General features: G+C 55.1%; 1 protein-coding gene and 2 long non-coding RNA genes across 3 annotated transcripts in view; 2 read left to right on the top strand and 1 right to left on the bottom strand.

The window, feature by feature from the left end:
* The first annotated feature begins 733 nt into the window (after positions 1-733).
* Positions 734-17,540, top strand: LOC138844934 (uncharacterized). Its single transcript, XR_011381391.1, has 3 exons — positions 734-874; positions 15,800-16,343; positions 17,033-17,540. It is a non-coding gene; the product is annotated as an uncharacterized lncRNA (long non-coding RNA).
* Positions 13,918-21,023, bottom strand: LOC138844933 (uncharacterized). The gene is made up of 2 exons (XR_011381390.1): positions 20,885-21,023; positions 13,918-14,164 (listed from the first exon to the last, which is right to left on the bottom strand). It is a non-coding gene; the product is annotated as an uncharacterized lncRNA (long non-coding RNA).
* MAPKAPK2 (MAPK activated protein kinase 2) overlaps positions 20,091-22,126 on the top strand; it is a 44,593-nt gene continuing 42,557 nt past the window's right edge. Inside the window, exon 1 of the mRNA XM_051821279.2 lies at positions 20,091-20,685. Within this exon, the coding sequence (XP_051677239.2) occupies positions 20,395-20,685 (291 nt within the window). The 5' untranslated portion in view covers positions 20,091-20,394. The remainder of the gene's footprint in view (positions 20,686-22,126) is intronic.

The following is a 22,126-nucleotide window of genomic DNA, read 5'->3' on the forward strand; positions in this document are numbered from 1 at the left end:
TTGCGGCCGAGGGAGGAACCCTTAGCCCTTGGGGTCCCTCACGCTTAGCGAGCGCCTTCTTAGCGCCGCGGAAAGACCCCGAGTGGAGCGACAGCGCCCCCTGGCGGTGGAGGCGGGGATAAAGCTACCCGGGGCGGCCTAGTGCCCTGGTCTCTCATTCAAGATCCAAAAGTCAGAATGTGAGCCTGGCGCGTGCGTCCAGCGTGGATCCCTCCTCTTCGTTTCCCCTGATTGCAGTTCTTGCCCCAAGCCAGGGGCTCCTTTCAGTTTTACGGATCGACATGTGATAGTGGAAGATGAGCGTGGTCCTTTTTGCTCCTGGGAGGAAGAGAGGTGGTTTTCTGGAAGATCTTTATTCAGGCCTGTTTCCATACCTGTAACGTGGAGATGATGCTACAGGCTGTGAGATCCACTAGGACCCGCTGATCACAGGCAGGGATCTGGGCCTGGGATCCCAGAAGTCCCTTGGCTGGGGTGGGCTGTCCGCCGTGCCTGATGCATGACCTGGTGTGGAAGCCAGCATCACTGTCACTCCTGCCTGGTCCCGAGATGCCCTGGTGGCTGCCAGCCTCCGTCTATCCCCTCTTCCAGCTGCCCAGGGCTGGCTGCCCAGCGAGGACACAGTGACCTGGTGACTATGGCACCCAGGCTGGACGGAGACGGGGAGGAGCCCTGGGCCTATTTGTGGTGGTGTTGCCACTTAACGGTCTTTAACATTTGCATTTATTTTTAGGCACCTTACTGGACATTCCTTCACACGCCGCGTGACCCTGCCCGGCCCTGGATGCCGTTGGTGGGAAACAAGTCAGCGGCACGAACTCTTCCCCTCCTACGGGGCGACGCTCTGACGGTAGCTGCGAATCTCTTCCTGCAGGTAAATCAGCAGTTCCCTTTCGTTTCTTTCTTTTTCTGTGCTGAGAGCTTAAAAAATACAAACGAACTGAGTTGTTGGAACAATCAGTTCCTTGGCTACGCGTGCATCTGGGAGCAGTGTTGCCCTGTGCACTTACAAATTATTCCCGGGAATTAATTATCGTTAGTGAGAGGCTGCTGGATTCCAGCTTTGGCCCTCGGATTTCTGGACGGCGCTCCCTCCTGTCCTCTTTAGCATGGGCAGAAGCGTAGTGGCCGCCATGGCCCAGCCCCTCCCCCAGAGGAGTGCGTTTGCTACTGACGACATCAGAGCAGGGGGTGTGGCTGCCTCAGTTTCCCAGCGCCATGAGTTCTGGGGTCTTTAATACCGTGGCCCAGCCAGAGCCCAGCTCCTGGTCAGACAGGGAGTGGGTGCCCCAGAGAGATGTGCTCAAGGAGTGAGTGAGCCTGGATGTGTTACAGCTGCTCATGGTGACAGCGAGGTGACAAGGGTGTGTGCCTGGGGTCAGAGAGGTCTGGGTCCACATGCTGGCCCTGCCCCCTCCTGTGCACGTGCTAGCTTGTATGCCACAGAAGGGGAATCGTGGTTCTTACCTCTTGGTGTGAGGCCCCCCCGTAGCCCTAGGTATGGGGGCCCTTTGCCTCCCTGCCGCCTCCTAGGGAATCTCACAGGAGCACCTCTGGAAGCGACTTTCTCCTCTTCCACACCCGCTGTATTTCCTGTTGGCTCCCTTCTGTCCTAAGAAAGCGAATCCTGGGGCCGGTGTTGTGGCGTAGGCGGTAAAGCCACTGCCTGCCATGCCAGCATCCCTTATGGGTTCCAGTTCAATTCCTGGCTGTTCCACTTCTGATCCAGCTCTCTGCTACTGTGCCTGGGAAAGCAGCAGAGGGTGATCCAAGTGCTTGGGCCCCTGCACCCACATGGGAGACCCGGATGAAGCTCTTGGCTCCTGACTTCAGCCCGACCCAGCCCTGACCACTGTGGCCATTTGGAGAGTGAACCAGCAGGTGGAAGATCCCTCTCTCCCTCCCTCTCTGTCTGTTACTCTGCCTTTCAAATAAACAAGCATATGTTTGACACATCTTTAAATAAACAGGTCTTAGCCCTTGAAGGTGAGGACTTCAAGGCCAACAAGAGGAGAGAGAGAGATGCCACTTTCCTCGGCTTGGTGGCTGAGATTTGCTCATCTTGCTGTGTGTTCCCTTTCCCCCTCCTGCACCCCAAATACCCAAGCACCGACATGGGGCCCTCCTCCCATCTACACCAAAGCTGTTGCACCCTCCCCTTTTCTCCAAGTCCAAGAACGTGGCTATATTCTATGACTATCTACCTAGTAAAGTAGTTGGAGTAAGTTAAAACCCAACATAAAGTAATAGTTCCCATCCACAGCTATTCGCTGGGTGCTGTGTACATTCCTGAGGGCTGGAGCAGTGCAGGCTTATGGAGCATGGGCCTTTTATTAATGTGATGACACAGGATTTACGGCGATGTTCTAGAATAGGCTCTGAACTCATTTAGAATAGTGCCTGTGACTTAGAGCCAAGGCTTGCGAGGGCCCGTGTCTCTCGGCTCTGGGGAGCTATGGAAGTTACCGTTTTTCAAGATTAATTTATTTATTCAAAAGGCAGAGGCACAGAGAGCAAGGCATCTTCCCAACGGCCAGGGGTGGGCCAAGCTGAAGCCAGGAGCCTGGAACTCCACCTGGGTCTCCCATGTGGGTGTCAGGGACCCAAGCACTTGGGCCATCTTCCACGGCTTTCCCAGGTGCATTAGCAGGGAGCCGGATCAGAAGGGGAGCAGCCAGGACTCGAACCAGCACTCGAAGGGGATGCTGGAATCACCATAGCCCACGGCGTCACAACACCAGCCCCTGTCGAAAGATCTGTGAGGCCCGTAATAACGTGGTCAGATTTGCATTTGGAGGGATGATTGGATGATATTCGCAGGATGGATTAGAAAGGGGACCGGAGAAGCCAGGTAAGAGGCTGGTGCTGCAATCCGGATGGAAGCTAGTGGGGCCCAAAGTGGGGCGGTAGGGTAGGAGGAGTGAGAAGGAGCCTGCATCGGCGACGAGGGGTGAGGAGTCCGGGCTGATCCTCAGCTTCAGCCTCTGGACACCAGTGAGCAGCAGAACAGAGTGCGTGTGTGGTGCAGATTTTCCGGTCGCTTTGCGGATGCTGGATTGACGGTGTCTGGGCAGCCAGAGTGAGGGGAGTCTGCTGCAGGTGTGGGGTCAGGACGACACGGGCTGTGCCTGCAGCTGTGGCTGCCGGGCTCGTGCGTGCTGAGTCCGCTGCTGGCTGGAACCTGGCCGGTGGAACACCTGGCAATGACCGTCAGGAAAGGGTCCCAGCAAGCCCTGGTGTTGCTGAGGCAGGCGGGGCCGAGAGCAGCCGCGGGAAACGGAAGAGGCGAAGAGGCGAAGAGGTGAAGAGGCAAATAGGCGTCCCAGAGCCCGCGGGGTCCTGAGAATCCCGCCAGGAGGCGGCTTTGAGAAGAAGGAGAGAAGCAGCAGAGAGACCTCAGCGGAGAGCTGAGGGCAGACCTCAGAGGAGCTGCGCCTCGGGAGAGGAGGATGTGCAGGCGGGGAGTGCAGCGATGTGGCTGCTGCCCTGAGTCAGGGAGGGGACAGGCAGAGGAGGCCGGACCCTGGAGAAGAGACACTGATGCCTGTCACAGCCACTGCAGTGGGAGCGGACACGTGCCCTTACTCACCCCCTAGAAACCACCCCATTTTCTTTCCTTGTGGCAGAATCCATTGGGGCAGCAGGTGGAGAGCAAAGTGCTAGGGGCAGGTAGACTCCTCCCAGCCCCAGGGGAGGAGCCGTGGGAACTCCAGTGCCTTCATGCAGTGGTTGGTTTAGGAGTGGGCGTGTGATCCACTTCTAGCCAATGAGACTTAAGGGGAAGCTGAGTGAAGTCTTCTGGGAAATAGTATTTCCCTTGATAAATCAGATACAGGAGGAAGAAAGTCTTTGACATTTTTAGAAAATATTTATTTTTGTATTTGAAAGGAAGAGAGAGAGAGAGAGAGAGAGAGAGAGAGAGAGAGAGAGAGAATCTTCTATCTGCTAGTTCACTCCTCAAATGGCTGCAACAGCCAGGTCTGGGCCAGGCCAAAGCCAAGAGCTGAGAGCTCTGTCTGGGTCTCCCATGTGGGTGCAGGGGCCTAAGCACTTGGTGCATCTTCTGTAGCCTTCCCAGGTGCATTGGCAAGGAGCTGGTTGGGGAGTAGAACAGTAGGGACTGGAACCGATATTTCCATATGGGATGCCCGTGTTTCCAGGGGTGGCTTAACCCACTGTGCTATAACACTGGCCCCTTTGATTTTTGCTTTGCCTTCAAATTAAAAAGAAATCTTTCTTAAAAAAAATTTCTTTTGGGGCCAGCTCTGTTGAATAGTAGGTTAAGCCTCTGCCTGCAGTACCGGCATCCCATATGGGTACTGGTTCGAATCCCAGCTCCTCCACTTCTGATCCAGCTCCCTGCTGGTGGTCTGGGAAAACAGTAGAAGATGGCCCGGGTGCTTGGGCTCCTGCACCCAGGTGGGAGACCCAGAAGAAGCTCCTGACTCCTGGCTTCAGATCAGCCTAGCTTCAGCCACTGCAGCCATCTGGGGAATGAATCAGCAGATGGAAGATCTCTGTCTTTCCCTCCCTCTCTCTGTAACTCTGCTTCTCAAGTAAGTCAACAAATCTTAAAAAAAAAAAAAAAAGTCTATTTATTTTCATTTTATTTGAAAGACAGACAGAGATCTTCTGTCCCCTTGTTCACTCCCCAAATGCCTGCAGGGCTGAGCCAGATGGAAGCCAGGAGCCTGGAAGCCCCCTGGATTTTCCATGTGGGTGGCAGGGACCCCAAGTGCTTGAGCCACCACTGCTGCCACCCAGGGTGCATGTTAATAGGAACAGGGATTGGAAGCGAAGAGGCCAGGACTCAAGCCAGGCACTATGACGCGGATTTTAGACACAAGAGTGGCGCCCTCTTGATGGGAGAGTTGGAAACGCCAAGCCACTGAGGAAAGCACAGGTGACTGGAGTGGAGTCCCTGCCCTGGGGAAATTCACACCCCGGGCGAGGGCGAGGAGAGCCCTAGTGTAACACGGCTGTCCACAGGTCTGCTGGTTATGGAGCTGATTCTGGAACAGTCTAGAGGAGGGGAAAGTAGGACAGTCTCCTCTAGGAAACGAGGCGAGGGAGATGGAAAAACAGGACGGATACAGGAGCTGACTGTCCTGAGGTCCGCGCTTGCCAGCGGAGTTGATGTGGGACGCAAGGAGGGGACCAGCCAGAGGCCACATCTATTTTGGCCCGGGAGCGATCCTAAATACCTACTCGCGGTTCTCCAACTTTATAATTTTTTTTAAAGATTTATTTATTTATTTGAAAGAGTTACACAGAGAGAAGAGGCAGAGAGAGAGAGAGAGAGAGACAGACAGACAGGTCTTCCATCTGATGGTTGAGAGAGAGAGAGAGGTCTTCCATCCGATGGTTCACTCCCCAGATGGCCACAACAGCCAGAGCTGCACTGATCCGAAGCCAGGAGCCAGGAGCCAGGAGCCAGGAGCTTCTTCTGGATCTCCCATGCAGGTGCAGGGGCCCAAGGAGTTGGGCCATCTTCTACTGCTTTCCCAGGCCATAGCAGAGAGCTGGATTGGAAGAGGAGCAGCCGGGTCTGGAACCGGCGCCCATATGGCATGCCGGTGCTTCAGGCCAGGGTGTTAACCTGCTGCACCACAGCGCCAGCCCCATGTTCTCCAACTTTCTTTCAGCCGGGGTCTTCCATAGAGCCTCTGTATTCAGGGCAGATGTTTCTCTCCTTCCTTTTCCTCGTTGAGGAGGTTGAGGAGTCGGGGCACTCGCCTAGGGAGAACCTGTCACTCACCCTCCAGGCCCAGCCCCGAGATTGTCCTTTGGTGTGCAGAACAGCAAAGCAGCCCACAACAATAATTACTCAATAAATAAATGAATGGGTGACATCACATCCTCCCTTCATTCTTTATTCTTAGCCTGGTTGTGTCTTTGTGCCTGAGAGGGAGGGTTTCTTTTTCTTTTTCTTTTTTTTTTTTTTTTTAATGTTAACTCAGTTAATTAGAGGTCTGATTTATTTATTTATTTACCTGCCTTTTTTGTTCACAGAGAAAGGACTCTTAACCACCTGCTTCCTCCCTCCCTCCCCTTCTCCTGGGGCGGTATCGCCATTGTCATCAAGATAATGGCTCCCTCCCCCACTCCTCTCCTCCCATCTCATTCCCCTGAGCCTGGGAGATCTCTACCTTTGTCCTTACAGGACAGCCTTTTAGCAGCTGTAAAAAAAATTAAAATACTGGTCTGATACCTCTGCTCCCTGAACCTGTCATCCCCACCAAACTCTGGAAGCTGCTCATCCCAGTCTTAGCTGTTCCCAGCACATTCTCATCGCCAGGGAACTCTCTCTCTCTCTCTCTCTCTCTCTCAGCCGCCCACCGTCCCAGGCTTCGAGTGTGCCAGAATTACATCTTTTTTTCCTTAGCAGAAATAGCTGCGGTTTCTCCTAACAACTTCGCAAGTTCCCCGCCGAGCTGGAAATTCCCTGCTTGGTCACAGCTCTTACTAGATACACAGGAAGCCAGAGCTGGACGTGTCTTCGCCCCCGACCTGCTGTGTGGCTCTGGGGAGTTAGCTTGCACTCTCTGGGCCTCAGATCACAAAGATTACCTGGATTGGGGCCACACTGTTGGATGACAAGGTTTGGGGAAGGATTTATTTTTGGAGGACTTGGGAAAAGGGGTTGATGGGGGCTGGCATTCGTGGAATGGCCATTTAGAGCCCTGTTGGGAACTGAGCCCAGTGCTCTCCATCACCCTCTCCTACCCCACCCGGCCTCGGCTGTACTCCACGCGTCTGGGAGGCCCTAGATAAACAGAGGGCAGAGGCAAGGGGCAGAACTGTCATTATGATGATGATGGTGGTGATGCTCTCAGCATGAGAAACAGGAAGTGAAACTGTCTGAAATGCCCAGTGGTAGATGCCCAGCCTCATCTCCCCCGCAGGGTCTGAAGGCAGAGAGGCAGCCAGGGAGGGGAGCCGGGGGCCCCGCCTGGCTGGGCAGCCTTCGGCTGGGGGCAGCAGCACGTGCGGTGGTGCCAGCCCCTCTTCAAGCCTTGGTGGTGATTGGAGGTCCATTCCACCCGCCCCCGCCTCCCCACCCCTTCCCACCAGCCCCTTCTCCCTTACTGTTTCCTTCCCCATTTCCTAGAGAGAGCTTCAGCCCACTGGCTGGGGGAAGGCATTGAGGGGCTGACGGGGTGACTTGGCCGGTGCTGTGCATACCTTCCCCGCCAGGCCAGGTCTGAGCCCAGGGCTTGTCTCCGTGGCCGGTTTCGTCAGCCCTGCAGACACACACTACCCGACCGGCCACGGGCTTGCCTTCCCCGCCTTTCAGGGAGCTGCGTGTTCACTGCTGGCCTGGCCGCCCAACGCTCCATCTGCTCCGTCCTTTGTCTTTTTCAGGAATCGATCACAGATAAATGGGAGTTGGTGGCAAGGGTATCCCATGCTGACGTTTCCATTCGCGGCAGCCGGCCTCTAGACACACAGAGAGACCGGGAAAGTGACCTGATTTCCCTACCACCTTTTTAGCTCCACTTCTCGGGGAGAAGAGAGCCGACAGACAGCCGTGTGGGCAGTAAAGGAACCCAGCTGGGATTGCAGAAATACCTCCTCTCTGGACCGCGCTCTGAAACCAGGCAACCTAGGGGGAAGGGGTGGTGGTGGGGCACGTGGCAATGACAGTGAGTTTTGCAGCCAGACAGGACGTTGGGCTCTCTTTCTGCTTCCCCAGACCCACAATTTTTTGTGGCTTTCATACCAAGATCTGGAGCCAAATTACTCCCCAGCATCGCTGCGCAGTGGGTTAAGCTGCCTCTAGTGATGCCCACATCCCATATCAGAGCACTGGCTCAAGTCTCTGCTGTTCTGCTTCTGATCCAGCTCCCCGCTAATGCACCCAGGAGGGCAGCAGAAGATACCTCCAGTGTCTGAGTCCCTGCTCAGAGCTGGATGGGGTTCTAGGCTCCAGACTTCAGCCTGGCCCAGCCCTGGCTGTCACAGTAGCTTGAGGAGTGAATCAGCAGATGGAAGATTTGATCTCTCTGTCACCTGCCCCATCTTTCTCTCTGTCACAGTTGCTCTGCTTTTCAAATAAATACATCTTTAAAAATGCTGTAGATAATTGGATTTTGATTTGGGAAAAGCATCCCGGTCTTATTCTCATGATAATATATTCTGATCTAGAATAGGGATCCAGAGAAGCCCACCTTGGGGTGGATGAGGGTCACAGCAGGGTGCTGGGCCAAGGATGAAAGATTCTAGTAGAGGGGCCAGCACTGTGGCACAGTGGGTAAAACCGCAGTCTGCAGCGCCGGCATCCCATATGGGTACCGGTTCAAGTCCCGGCTGCTCCACTTCCGATCCAGCTCTCTGCTATGGCCTGCAATAGCAGTAGAAGATGGCCCAAGTCCTTGGGACCTGGAAGAAGCTCCTGGCTCCTGACTTCGGATCCGCACAGCTCCGGCCACTGAGGCCATTTGGGGAGTGAACCAGCAGATGAAAAACCTCTCTCTCTCTCTCTCTCTCTCTCTCTCCCTCTCTCTCTCTCTCTCTCTCTCTGCCTCTGCCTCTCTGATAAATAAATAAATAAATAAATAAATCCTTTTTTTTTTTTAAAAAAAAGATGCTAGTAGAGAGCTCTGTAGCCCCGCTTACAGAGGGACAGGGGCTGCTCCCTGCTCAGAACGTGGTGGCCCAGAAGTCAGGTGCTGGTTCCCAGCTTCCCGTGTTCAAGCCCCAACCCTAAGCCTTGCTGTAAGTCACTTCAAGTCCCTGGGCCTGTGTTTCCTCCTCTGGCTCCCTGGAAGGTCACACTGTCTAGTAGGAGTGCAACAGGCGTTGACTGAGTGAGCACATGGGGTCATTGCAGGCATTTCAGGAGCTCTGCCAGCGCTTGGGAAATGGGAGCTATTAGATTGTGACCTTTATTTGTCCTTGCTGCCATGGGCCATCTTCCATTCCACCCAGCCAGAACCCAAGGGCCGCATTCAGTGAGGGGCACTGGGCGAGTCACTCGGTGTGGATACAAGGTTATGAGAACAGAATCTCTTAGATTTCTTACCCAGTGAAGAGCGGAGCCTGTAGCAGGTGGTGTCACATTGAACCCAGCTGTTCCTGGTTCTCCAGCCTCGTTCCTTCCCTGTTCTCTCCTTCACTCACTTCTTCTGCTTCCCTGCTCTTTCTTTGTCCAACTTCGCAGGAGGAGAGGCCCCAGGTGTCTGGGCCAAGGAAGGTCCCTGGGACCCCTCCAAGCCCTTTGATGCCTTGTTTGAGCCAGAGGAGGAAACGCAGGCCCAGGGACTTTAAGTGACTTACAGCAAGGCTTAGGAGTAGGGCAGGAAGCCACGGGTCCCCCCACCCAGCAGTTCCCTGCTTCCCAGGCCCTGGGCTCCTCTACCAGCTCTGAGGAAGCTGGAGGAGGTTACCAGGCCCTGTAATAACCACACTTCTCATGGTAAACATGAACCAGATTCCTGGGCCGTGATGCAGGCGGGGCTCTGGCCGGGGCAGCTGTGATTACACCACGGTGTGAAGCAACGCCTCTGCTGGGCCCCGACCTGCTTGGGGAAGGCCCACAGGAGAGCCTGCCCACAGGCCCCTCTTAGCTACCATTCTGGTCATTATTGGCCTGAGTGACAGGAGCCTTAGTGCCAGCAGGCTCTGCAGACACACGTGGACGAGCGGGCAGCCCTGCACTCCCAACCAGACTGGCATCCCTCCCCACTTCTCCCAGGGCTTGTCCCCCCACCCCCGTCCTGTGCCCAACTCCCACCCTTGCCTGTCACCCCAGCCTCTCTGTCTCCCCATGGGGAGAAATGGGCACTTCCCTTCCGATGCCAGGAGAACCCACCTTTCTTTCTTTTTTTTTTTTTCTGTTTGTAAAGGATTTATTTATTTATTATTCAAAAAGTAGAGTTACAGAGAGAGAGAGAGAGGGAGAGCGAGCGAGCTTACTTCCACCAGTTCACTCCTCGAATGGCCACAAAGGCTGGGGATGGTTATGCTCAAGCCAGGAACCAGGAGTTTCTTCTGTGTCTCCCACAACAGTGAGAGGCCCAAACACCTGGGCCATCCTCCCCTGCTTTCCCAGGCACATTAGCAGGGAGCTGGATTGGAAGTGGAGCTGCAGGGATGTGAACCAGCGCCCATTTGGGATTCTGGAGTCACAGGTGGCAGCTTTATCTGCTACATCACATGCTAGCCCCACCCTCCTTTTTAAAAAGATGTATTTATTCGAGGGGCCGGCGCCCTGGCTCACTTGGTTAATCCTCTGCTTGCAGCGCTGGCCTCCCATATGGGCACCGGGTTCTAGTCCTGGTTGCTCCTCTTCCAGTCCTGCTCTCTGCTGTGGCCCGGGAGGGCAGTGGAAGATGGCCCAAGTGCTTGGGCGCCTGCACCCACATGGGAGACCAGGAGGAAGCACCTGGCTCCTGGCTTCGGATCGGTGCAGCGCCGGCCATGGCGGCCATTTGGGGAGGGGGGTGAACCTACGGAGGGAAGACCTTTCTCTCTGTCTCTCTCTCACTGTCTATAACTCTATCTGTCAAAAAAAAAAATTATTTGAAAGGGAGGAGAGAGAGAGAGAGAGAGAGAGAGAGAATCCAGTTTCCATCCACTGGTTCATTCACCAAATGGCTGAAATAGCAAAAACTGGGCCAGGCCGAAACCAAGAGCCAGCAACTCCATTCTGGTCTCCCATGGGGGTGGCAGGGGCCCAAGCACTTGGGACATCTGCTGCTGCTTTCCCAGGTGCATTAGCAGGAAGCTGGATTAGAAGTGGAGCATCTGCAGGCTGGCGCTGCAAGCAGTGGCTTGACCCACGAATGCTGCAACACTGGCCCCTGTTCCAGTTCTTATGTTCATGCCCTATGTTGAGGTTTGCACAACACTCTCACATTCATTCCCCATAGCTCTCCAGCCGCCCAGAGTCCAGAGCGTGAGTGGAATTGCCAACCCCCACATCTGCCTCTCCCCTACACACCCCACCATCCAGTCTGTGCTGGCCCCCTGCTGCGTCTAAGCAGGCAAAGCAATTTCCTGTCTCTTCCCATTCGTTTGTTCCTGTCAAACTCTTTCTGCTCTGTGGCTCTTCTCTGCCCAGAGTGTCCCGTCCACTGGGAGGACTTCCTGGAGGACTTCCATTTATGAACCCCACAGCACCAGGCCTACGTTCTCAAGGCTCCCCAAGAGATTGGCTGTTACCACAACCAAAACCAGAAGAGAAAACATACATACCACACAATTTATCATTTAAACATATTTAACAGTGATTAAAAAGAAAACTTTATGATAGCTGTATTTTTCAAAAAGTCTATGGAAAATACATATATGAAAAACTGCATGGATATCCAACTTTTTGGCATCAACACACACTCTTTTTTTTTCTTCAAAGATTTATTTATTCAAAAGGCAGAATGATAGATACAGAGGGAGATACAGAGAGAGAGGGCTTCCATCTGCTGGTTCACTCCCCAGATGGCCCCAACAGCCAGGGCTCAGCTAGGCTGAAGCCAGGGACTCCATCCAGGATATGGGGGTACAAGTCCCTGGGCCATCATCTGGTGCCTTCCCAGGTATTTAGCAGGGAGCTGGAAGGGAAGCAGAGTGGCTGGGAGTGGCATCAGTGCTCCACTTTGGGACAACAGTGTCGCAAGTGCACCACAAAGCCTGCCTCTGCACTTACGTCTTGATTTCACTTTTCCATGAACCTTTTCAAGTCCCTGCTTATATGTAACTTCTCAATGCATTTGAGTGCACCTGTGCTTTTGCGGTTTTTTTTTTTTTTAGATTTTTATTCATTTATTTGACAGAGTTACAGACAGTGAGAGAGACAGAGAGAAAGGTCTTCCTTCCATTGGTTCACTCCCCTAATGGCTGCAATGGCCGGAGCTGTGCTGATCCAAAGCCAGGAGCCAGGTGCTTCTCCTGGTCTCCCATGCGGGTGCAGGCGCCCAAGCACTTGGGCCATCCTCCACTGCCCTCCCAGGCCACAGCAGAGAGTTGGACTGGAAGAGGAGCAACCAGGACTAGAACCCGGTGCCCATATGGGATGCCGGCGCCGCAGGCGGAGGATTAACCAAGTGAGCCACAGCGCCGGACCCTCACCTGTGCTTTTTTTAGTTGGCTGGCAGCTTCTCTAGATGACAGCTGCCATGCCCATCACAGTACTGGCACTAACCGATGCTCAATGCTTGTCGCCATGACACAGGGCACGGAGCTGATGGTGAGGGGTGGGCAGGTGCAGGCCTCAGGCTGGCCCTCAGGCCAACCTCTTTCTTCCGGTATATCCAGTTTCCCCCTGCACCTATGCCTGCTCCCTTGGGAGGCTCTAGACATCCATCCAGGGCCACTGGTAGGCCCCTCCCCAGCGTCAAGGAATGGACTTGCAGGAATGAGAGAGGCCTGCTTACAACAGGTGCCACATGGGTCACACCAAAGGTGTGCTACGATGAGGCCCCAGCAGTTCTGAGAGCCGGAAGTTGTTAAGGCCACATGCCTACCTGTCAATATGTGGTGTCGACGGGGTTTGTTTGGGGGGGAAGCGTGCAGATCCAGTGGTCTCCACATGTCCCTTTCCTCTATAATGTTGGGGTTTTCACCTCATAGAAGTGTGAGGGGAAAAATTAGCTCCTCCCTCTGCTGACAAAGGAAAATAGAGAATGGATCACACAAGCCTCACGTATTTAGGCCTTTCCACAGAGGCTTACAAATGCTAGGACCCCAGGTTCCCGCCTTCACTCATGGCCTCTGTGTCCTGCAGGCGAGGCAGTCCCCGGAGCTGGGCACGTGGGCTGGGGTGTCTTCCGCAGGGCAGCTGGGCTCGTTCATAAGAGCTTTTAAGAATCCAGGCTCCGAGACGGAGGCAACACCCGGCTCTGGATTCCCGTCCTGACTCTGCGGGATGGCCTTGGCCAGTGAGTTAGCCTTTCAGACACGGCATCGTCTCAGCAGAAATACCACCACTCAGGGCACAGCTGAGAGCTCTGGACCAGAAGATTCCGATGAGAGTACCTGCTGCGGAGTAAGGACTCACCTTCACCGGAGTCACCACGGGACAGGGAAAACACACAATGTTGTTTGTGTATTTAATCTAGGGAGCGTTATCTCTTCCTTCATTATGTGAAGAGAGTGCTGAGGTGTGGTTAGGACAGTGGTAAGTAGTGGAGGTAGGATTTGAACCCAGGGCTCACTCTACCATGCTCAGCTACCTTGAAATTCCTTTCTCCTGTGAAGCTGTCATTAAACCCTTAGGAAGTCTCCACCCTTTCCATATACAGACTCCCACGCTTCCTCCCTACCTCTTGTGCCCTCCCACTTCCGCACGTTTATCTTAAGTGAGGGGAAAAATCCAAGCATCAGCAGGTCACCAGGCAAAGCTCTGATGATCCTGTGGGCTGACCCATCCTACTTGTGTTCTGGACCACAAGCCCCTTTTGTCCTCGAATTCCTTATCCAGGCTGCGTCCTCATCCACATTGCAACTGATGGGACAGACACAGGCCGGACAGGAGGGAAAAGCTTATGCAGGGATGACAGCCGTGGGTCTTCTAGAATACAGCTGGGGGTTTGTCTTCTCTACTTGGCGCACACTGTGCTTCGGGATTCACAAGGCGGCTTCTTGTCGTCCTAATTAGTCTCATTTGTAGTCCCTTTGGACCGCGTGCTGTGTGGAGGTGAGGTTCCCCTTCCCCCCCGGGGGGTTCCTTCTTTCTCTTTCCATTCCCCTTCCTCACCAACTGCTCCCCGGGGCAGATAAGGACACAGCTGGCGGCAGCGGGGGAAGCGCTGCTTCCCCCCCAGGATGTCCCCACGTGGGGCACCTCGAGTCAAGGGCAGCTGCTTTGGGTAGACTTTCCTTCTGTGCTTCAGCCCACAACATCTTCAGAGAGATCTAAGAAGAAGGGTTGATGGAAACTGCGGAGACCAACATTTTGAAGTAATTTTTGGGTCAGAATTTTTACAAAATTGATTAGTTTATTTGACAGGCGGGAGGAGAGAGAGAGAGAGAGAGAGAGAGAGAACGCGCGTGGGCGCGAGAGAGATCTTGCATCTGCTGGTTCGCTCCCCAGATGGTCACATCATCCAGTGCTGGGCCAGGCTGAAGCCAGCAACCAGGAGCCTCATCCTGGTCTCCCATGAGGGTGCAGGGGCCCAGGTACTTGGGCCATCTTCTGCTGCTTTCCCAGGCCATTTGCAGAGAGCTGGATTGAAAGTGGAGCACACAGGACTTCAACCAGTGCTCATATGGGATACTGGTGACCCAAGTGGCAGATTAACTCACTGTACCACAATGCCTGCCTCCCTGGCTCAGAAATTTTTTGGCTAATGATTCCTATATAGGAAGATACTTCGAATTCATGCATTGTTTTACCATAATGCACACTTCCCACACTTTTGAGAACTTCTTGTCTGCATTTCAATGTTTTTTATATCCAAATAGATATAGATGTATCTTAATTCCATTTCCACATGCTTATTGAAGTCCCCATGTATCTCTGTCATTTTTGTTGCAGAGAATTTCTCATTTTGTCAAAGAAACACATTTTTTTTAAGAATTATTTTTATTTACTTGAAAGACAGTCTTCCATTCTGTTGGTTTACTCCCCAAATGACTGCAACAGCCAGAGCTGAGTTGATCCTAACCCAGAAGCCAGGAGCTTTTTCCAGGTCTCCCATGTGGGTACAGGGGCCCAGGGATGTGGGCCATCTTCTACTGCTTTCCCAGGCCATAGCAGAGAGCTGGATTGGAAGAGGAGCAGCTGGGACTCGAACCAGCAACTATATGGGATGTCAGCACTGCAGGCTGGGCTTTAACCTGCTGAGCCACAGCATTGGCCCCAGAGAAACACTATCTTACGACAAGAGTCTGCTTCTGTCTCCCCGGCCTCCAGTCCTTTTCCTTTCCCAAAGTGTATTTTCAGCCTACAGAGCTTCTCCTGGACTCAGGCTCCCTTCTGTAGTATTTTGTTGACTGCATCAGCAGGACAGACAAAGGCCACACCCTCGGGTGCATACAGACACCCTCCAGCCTATGCCGACCCCATCTCATCAAGGGAATGCTATTAGAAACCTCCCCTGTGTCATGCATCCATAATGCCACACTGCGGTAAAACAGGACACCTCTGTGACCTTACGGTGTGATGGCAGGGTGGGGAAGCCAGGGGCAGAGAGGCCGACATGGATTCACCATCTGTCCTGGAATATAATCCAGCCACATAAATGACCACGGCCCTTTGCTTAGGCCAAGATGGAAGCAAGCTGGGATGTGGGAGATCTAAAGCTGATGTAAACTGGCAAGTGTAGCCCACATGTCTTCAGGCTGCTCCCGACCAGCAGTGGCAGATGCCCTTGCGTCTCAGCCGTCAAGAACGACGCATGGCTCCGTGTCTGTTCAGGGTTGCAGTAGGGATTGTGAGCATGGACTTTGGGTCACGCTTGAGTTCTGTCCCTCGCTAGTCAAGTTATCCTGGGAAAGTGACTTAGTTTTTACAGGACTTGCTCTTCTCATTTCTGAGACAGAGACATGAGGATAACAGCACCGTGCTCACAGGGGTTGTGTCATGGCGCAAGGTTTGTTGGTGAGTGACAGAAAAGCTGGCAGATCAGTCCTTCAACAAAAAGGATATTTATTTCTCCTTCATATAAAAGTCTGAGTAGGTTTTTGTCGGAGAGGGGGGAGTGTCACTGTTCCTAAATCTGTCTATATGAAATACATGAAACTTGTATAACTTAAATAAAATTAAAAAAAAAATCGGAGTGGGTGATTTAGCGCTGACACGATGGATCCATGCACCGAGACACAGGCCTCCTCCGTCTGCTCTGTCTTCCACCTGCAGCTTCCTGTTCAAGACCCAAAATGGCAGCTCAGGCTCCAGCCATTCCATTCTCATTCTAATCAGCGGGAAGGAGCAAAGAGGAGGAGGAGGAGGAGGAGGAGGAGGAGGAGGAGGAGGAGCTACTTCTTCCTTTCAGCCACTTCCATTTCAAGTCATTGGAACCAGCCATCAGAGAAATCGGGAAACATAACTTCCATCCAGGCAGTCATGTACTCAGCCACATATCGGGGGCTCTTTCTTGTTAGAAGGGGAACAGATGTTAGCCTGGACACCTGCCAAGGTCAGCTGCAGATCTCTAAGATTTCAGTGAGACAATGCAGGTGTGAGCACGGCGTAGGGCAGATATGAAGCACTCGGTAATCGCTGTCATCGTCCTCATTACCATCACCACGAGGGTGGAGACTACTTTGAAACCGTGCCAAGGAGCTGCTGATCAAATCATCCTTACTATCGCCTTTTGAAGACACTTTGAGCTGCTTCTTTTATGACACCCCCAACGTGTCCTCATGAAGTAAAACAGTATGGAAAGCAAAGCAGGGAGAAGGTGAATGTAGGATTTGGGGTGATGGTTATCTTGGGGGGCGGGGTGGGAGAGTGCAGGACGCACCTGGTTAGGTATAGGTTATCGTCAAAGTCCTGAGTTTTGGCTGGCGCCGCAGCTCACTAGGCTAATCCTCCGCCTTGCGGCACCAGCACACCGGGTTCTAGTCCCAGTCGGGGCGCAGGATTCTGTCTCGGTTGCCCCTCTTCCAGGCCAGCTCTCTGCTGTGGCCTGGGAGTGCAGTGGAGGATGGCCCAGGTGCTTGGGCCCTGCACCCCATGGGAGACCAGGAGAAGCACCTGGCTCCTGCCATCGGATCAGCTCAGTGTGCCGGCCGCAGCGTGCCAGCCGTGGCGGCCATTGGAGGGTGAACCAACGGCAAAAGGAAGACCTTTCTCTCTGTCTCTGTCTCTCTCACTGTCCACTCTGCCTTTCAAAAAAAAAAAGTCCTGAGTTTTTATGTTGGGTGGTGGATCTACAGGTGTCTACTGCATTACCAGAGGGCTTCATAAAGTTCACATTATCTTTTAATTCCATTGGTCCATGAACTTTTTGAAACCTCCTGTGTAAAGCATAACTATGGGTTAACTCCATAGAAGCAGAGACGCATGGTCCGATGACAATGATGAGGGTATGCCATGAGTTGAGGATTCTAAAAAGTCAAATTCTTTTTCTTTTCTTTTTTTTTAAAGATTTATTTGAAGGGCAGAGTTACAAAGAGGCAGAGGCACAGAGGCGTCTTCCATCTGTTGGTTCACTTCCGGGATGGCTGCAATGGCTGGAGCTACACCGATCCGAAGCCAGGAGCCAGTAGCTTCTTCTGGGTCTCCCATGCAGGTGCAGGGGCCCAAGCACTTGGGCCATCCTCCACTGCTTTCCCAGGCCATAGCAGGGAGCTGGATCGGAAGTGGAGCAGTCGGGACTTGAACTGGTGCTCATATGGGATGTGGGCATGCAGGTGGCGGTTTTACCTGCTATGCCACAGCACCGGCCCCAAAAGTCAAATTCTTTGTACCCAAGGGCCTTCACTTGTCTGTGTGCACTATGTTGCTTGGAACGTGTGTGTGTGTGTGTGTGGGTGTGTGGGTGTGTGTCCATAGTAGGCAAAAACAGAGCTTTCTATTTGCATGGAGCTTGTTCGTTTGAAGTACTTTTACACAGTCACATAAAAGCAGCTTAGTAAATAGTTCATTACAGATGGCTGAGAGTGTGGTGCTATACAAATAGGACTTTGGACTTCTTCTGTGTCCTGCAGGAAAATATTTTAGTCTTACGAAAGCTCTGCCAGCTAGGCAGGGCAGATATCATTATCACCATCTCCACAGATGAGAAAGAAGGAACGAAGGGGCACGGGGCTTTGGCGCAGTCCCCAGCCCATCAGATCGGAATGAACAGGAGCTTCAGTCTCGCCGGTGCATCCTCCTTAGCTCCTTGCACTCCTCAGTGACTCACTCAGCCATTAGGCATTTATCCCGCTGCGTGCCAGGCACACTGGGCTCACGTGCTGTGGTCACGCGCTATGCACTGTGGAGAGCCCCTCGGAGTCCCTGGGTCCCCCTGGCCCGGCGAGGCCCTTGCAATGCAACAGGAATCCCCAGCTGGGTCTCAGGCATCCTGTTATTCCTGGGCTCCCACCAGGGAGGAAGGCAGCTGTGATGTGAGGGTAGATCCCTAGGCAGTGGGGCAGAGAGCAGAGGAACATGCCAGCAAAGGCCCAGTAATGGTGATCTTCACTATTCATGGTATTGACGGTCAATGCTTTCTGAACAATTCCTACAAACACCGCCTCACTTCATTCTCACTCAGCCAAGGGCCCCTTCCTTCTTCTTTCAGGTGCAGAGAGAGGTTACAAGGTTTGCTCAGGTAACTCAGCTGCAGGCCTGTCTTGGACTCAGCCCATCTGTGTCTGGATTCTGTTATTTTCCCACTGGGCCTTGCTGTCTCTGAAAGACAAAAGGCGCTCATTCTCTTTCTAGCCTTGTAGAGAGGAGCAGGTGGTGGCTTAACACCCAGGCAGAGCAGGCCGTAGGGAGCCTCCGTGGGAAAAGCCCAGCATTGGAGAGCCCTCATCAGCTCAGGCCAGGGGCCTTCTTCCGCCTCCTCCTCCCCATGTTCCTCTCTGTCCTTGGGCATGTCCAGCAGTAACACAGAACGGGGAGGTGAAGGTGCTTCCAGGCCTGTGCGCTTAGGTAGTGTCTGTCTCTGAAGGAAGGTGGGTGGGGGTGGGGGTGGGGGTGGGGGTGGGGGAGGCTCCAGTGCCTCTGGTGGTGTCAGTCCCCTAGTGTGGGAGGAAGCTCCCAGCTGCTGCAGACAGAAGTGAATTCTTCCTCTTTGGGCTCCCAGACCTGTGCCTGCCACTCTCACGGTGCCACCCACTGACATCTGCCTGTCTTCATCCCCACCAGATGAACACCACCCACTGCCAGAGGCAGGGCATGGCACCTGCACACAGCTGGTACTTAGCAAGTGCTGCCTGAGAGGAGTGGCTATTCGAGCTACTTCAGGAACCATGTATCTCGCTGGCCCACAGAGTGAGCTCTGCTCGCCTTGGAAGGGACAGGGCTGGGAGCGGGACCCCTGCCCTTCACTCTCCTGGGAAAGATGAACCAGGCAGGGGTCACTATCACTTTTGCCCTGTCCTCCTGGACTCAGTTCCCAAGGGCTCAGGCTGCTCTCTCCAGAGTTTTTTTTTTTTTTTTTTGAGGATGAGTTTTATGGGCCATGTGTGGCCACAAGTCAGGTCTCACTCTGATACAGACTTGGCTGTAACTGACCTGGAGTCTTGTCTTTCCCTGGCTGGGGCCCTCCTCTTATTTCTCCGCTGCTCTACTAGTCCAAGGAGGGAGCAGCTCAAGGGATGTGTTTGGTGATTATCTCCCAACCCTCTGGGAACAAGAAGAGCCCCGGATGCACCCTGGATTTCCTCTTCCAGGGGTGCAGCGGCCCTCCCAGGCAGCCTCTCTCCCGGCCAAGGGTCTGGGCCTCCCTCCACCCCTCCCCTGGCCCTGGTTATGCTGTGGGTCCCGCAGGACCCTGGGAATCGCCCTGGACTAAACCAGCTTTCTCAGAAACACCCACTTCTCAAGGCTCTAGGTTCAGGATTAGTTTTTCCATGTTGGAAATGAAAACCTTATCACTCTGAGTCTCTGCACACCCTCGGGAAGGGGCCGCTGGTCTCCCCGTCCGGACCGCGCGGCCGGCAGGTGGGAAGAAAGGGGCTCCTAGGGAGCCATCAGCCTCGCACCCTGCGTCTTCTCCCGTTTGAAGGTATAGCTCCTAACTCGTCCACGGCTCACAGTAGTGAATCTTCCCTGAAAAACCACACATGTACTAGAAAAGGGCAAAGCCTCGGAGAAGAACGCTCACCAGGTGCTCGCACCTGTCCCAGGGCGGGTGGCCCCCGAGGTCTCACCTGGCCAAGGCACCCCTTCTCTTCCAACTTGCCGCTGCCGCCCAAAATGGGCCAGACAATTGGAGGAAAGTGGATTTTCTCTCGGCATTACGCAGCAGCTCTCCCACGCCTCCCCGCGCCCCGCGCGCGGCGCCGGCCGAGGGACACGCTTTCCCCGGTCCTTCTCCCGCCCCGCGGGGTCCCAGCCCCCGGCCCCGGGCCCCGGGCCCCGGGCCTCCCCAGCACGCGGCCGGCGCCGCGCGTCCTCCCCTTTAAGGCCCGCCCCTCCCCCACACCCACACCGCCCCGGGCCCCGCCCCTCCGACCCTCCCCTTTAAGGACCGGCCCCGGACGCAGACGAGGCTGTGACGCGGCCGCCGGCCCCGGGGCTGGGACTTTGTCGCGCGGCCGCTGCCCCCCGGCCGGGCCCCGCTGTCCCGCGGCCCCCGGAGCGCCAGGCCCCCGGGGGGGGGAGGGAGGGAGGGAGGGAGGGTGTAGGGCCGGTGGGCACCAGCGGCGGGACCCACGGAGCCCCGCGGCCCGCAGAGCCTGGAGCCGGGCGGGGGCGCGGACGCCGGCTCCAGCCAGGAGCAAACTTCGCAGCCGGGCGGGGGGCAGCGGGGACCCCGTCCCGGGCCGGAGGAGGGGGCGGCCGCCGGCGCCATGCTGCCCGGCCCGCAGGGCCCGAGCGCGCCCGCGCCGCCCCCCGGGCCGCCGCCGCCGCCGCCGCCGCAGCAGCAGCCGCCCCCGGCCCCGGCGCAGCCCCCGGCCCCGGCGCCGCCGCCGCCGCCCCCGCAGCAGTTCCCGCAGTTCCACGTCAGGTCGGGCCTGCAGATCAAGAAAAACGCCATCATCGACGACTACAAGGTCACCAGCCAGGTCCTGGGGCTGGGCATCAACGGCAAAGTTCTGCAGATCTTCAGCAAGAAGACGCAGGAGAAATTCGCCCTCAAGGTAGGTGTGGGCCGGGGGGCGCGCGAGGGGAGCCCGCGGCCCCCGCCGAGTTTCCGGCCACCGCGGCGGCGCGGGGCACCCGCAGGGCTCCGGCGCCGGGGCCACTGGTGCCGAGCCCGCGCCGTGTCGGGGATACGGGGCCCCACGCCCGCCTCCCTCCTCCCTTTCTTCCCGCGGGCACAAAAGGCCCATTACTCACCGGGCGGGTGGTCGGTGGGTTTGGAGAAGTCGGATCTCGGAGGTTTCCTTCGGCTCGCTCCTTATTTGGGAGCCGGAATGTGTGATTTCACTTCCCGGGGCCTCGCGAGGGCGGCCGCGCGGGCCGGGGACCGGCGGGGCGGACGGGTCCCGCGCGCGGGCCACTCTAACTCCGGCCCGGGAACCCGGGGCCCGGGCGCCGCTCGCGTCCCGGGCGCCGCGCTCGCTGGGCGGTGGAGGGAGCGCCGGGGAAACCCAGCCTCTGTTTGTTTTGTTTTCGTTTGAAGGGGTGTCGGGGGCGGGGGTGCGGGTTTCTAAGCGGAGACCTGCCGGAGAAGTTGCCCGGAGCGCACCTGGCGGCCCGCGGAGGGGTGGGGGGCGCTCCGTCGGTCGGGGTCACCCGAAGGGTTTCGGCTCAGACCCTGTCTCCGGAGGGAGCCGGGCACATCTGTCTCCCTGGGGGGTGTCTTAATGATTGGAGGAGGAGAAAAATACTTCCTGTGTTGTATTTTTCTCTTCCCTTTCACGTTTCAGTTATCAAAGACAAAACTCAGATAGGAGTTGTGGGTGGAGCGTCGGATATACAACCAGCCTCATAGAAACCGGGCGCAGAGGGGCAGGCGTGCTCGATTTCGAGGGTTTTGGGGTCTCTGCAATGATTCTCTCGCCCCTTTTCTCCTCCACGCTGCCGGGTTTCTTGGCTTTTGGCCATAAGCTCCGGTTGTGGGATCTCTGCTGGTGGTGGCAATGGTGGGAGAGTGTTTGTCAGAATTTAGGGCACCCTGCAAGGTGTGCCTTACACTTCTTTCCATACCAACAGCCGGGAGAGGAGGGGGGAGGAACTGTTCCGCCTGACCATGGCTCTGACCTTGGGCATTGCCGTTGACGGGTCAGTTTGACCACGGTTAACCTGCATCCTGGAGGAGGTGACAGGCACGCTTTCCAGGAGGGTTTTGTGTCCTCTCTGAGTTGCCATCTGCCTTCCTTGTCCCCTGAATGGTTGGAATATGGCATAAAAAGGCTTGAGGACAAAAGCTCCCGACTTCTGCTGCGTAGACTTGGACACGCAAAACCACCTTCTGAAGTGCTTCTGGGTGGCAGTTCAGATTTTTATTGCAATTAATAGGCAAGCTGCTTGCATATTTTCCTCTTCTGAATAGTTCTGAAAGGAAGAAATGAGCAGCGTATTAAACAGCACTTGTAATTTATCCTCCTCAGGTTAGAGTGGGTGAAGATGGAAGGC

Source organism: Oryctolagus cuniculus, chromosome 13, assembly GCF_964237555.1.
Source record: "Oryctolagus cuniculus chromosome 13, mOryCun1.1, whole genome shotgun sequence".
Lineage (NCBI taxonomy): Eukaryota > Metazoa > Chordata > Mammalia > Lagomorpha > Leporidae > Oryctolagus > Oryctolagus cuniculus.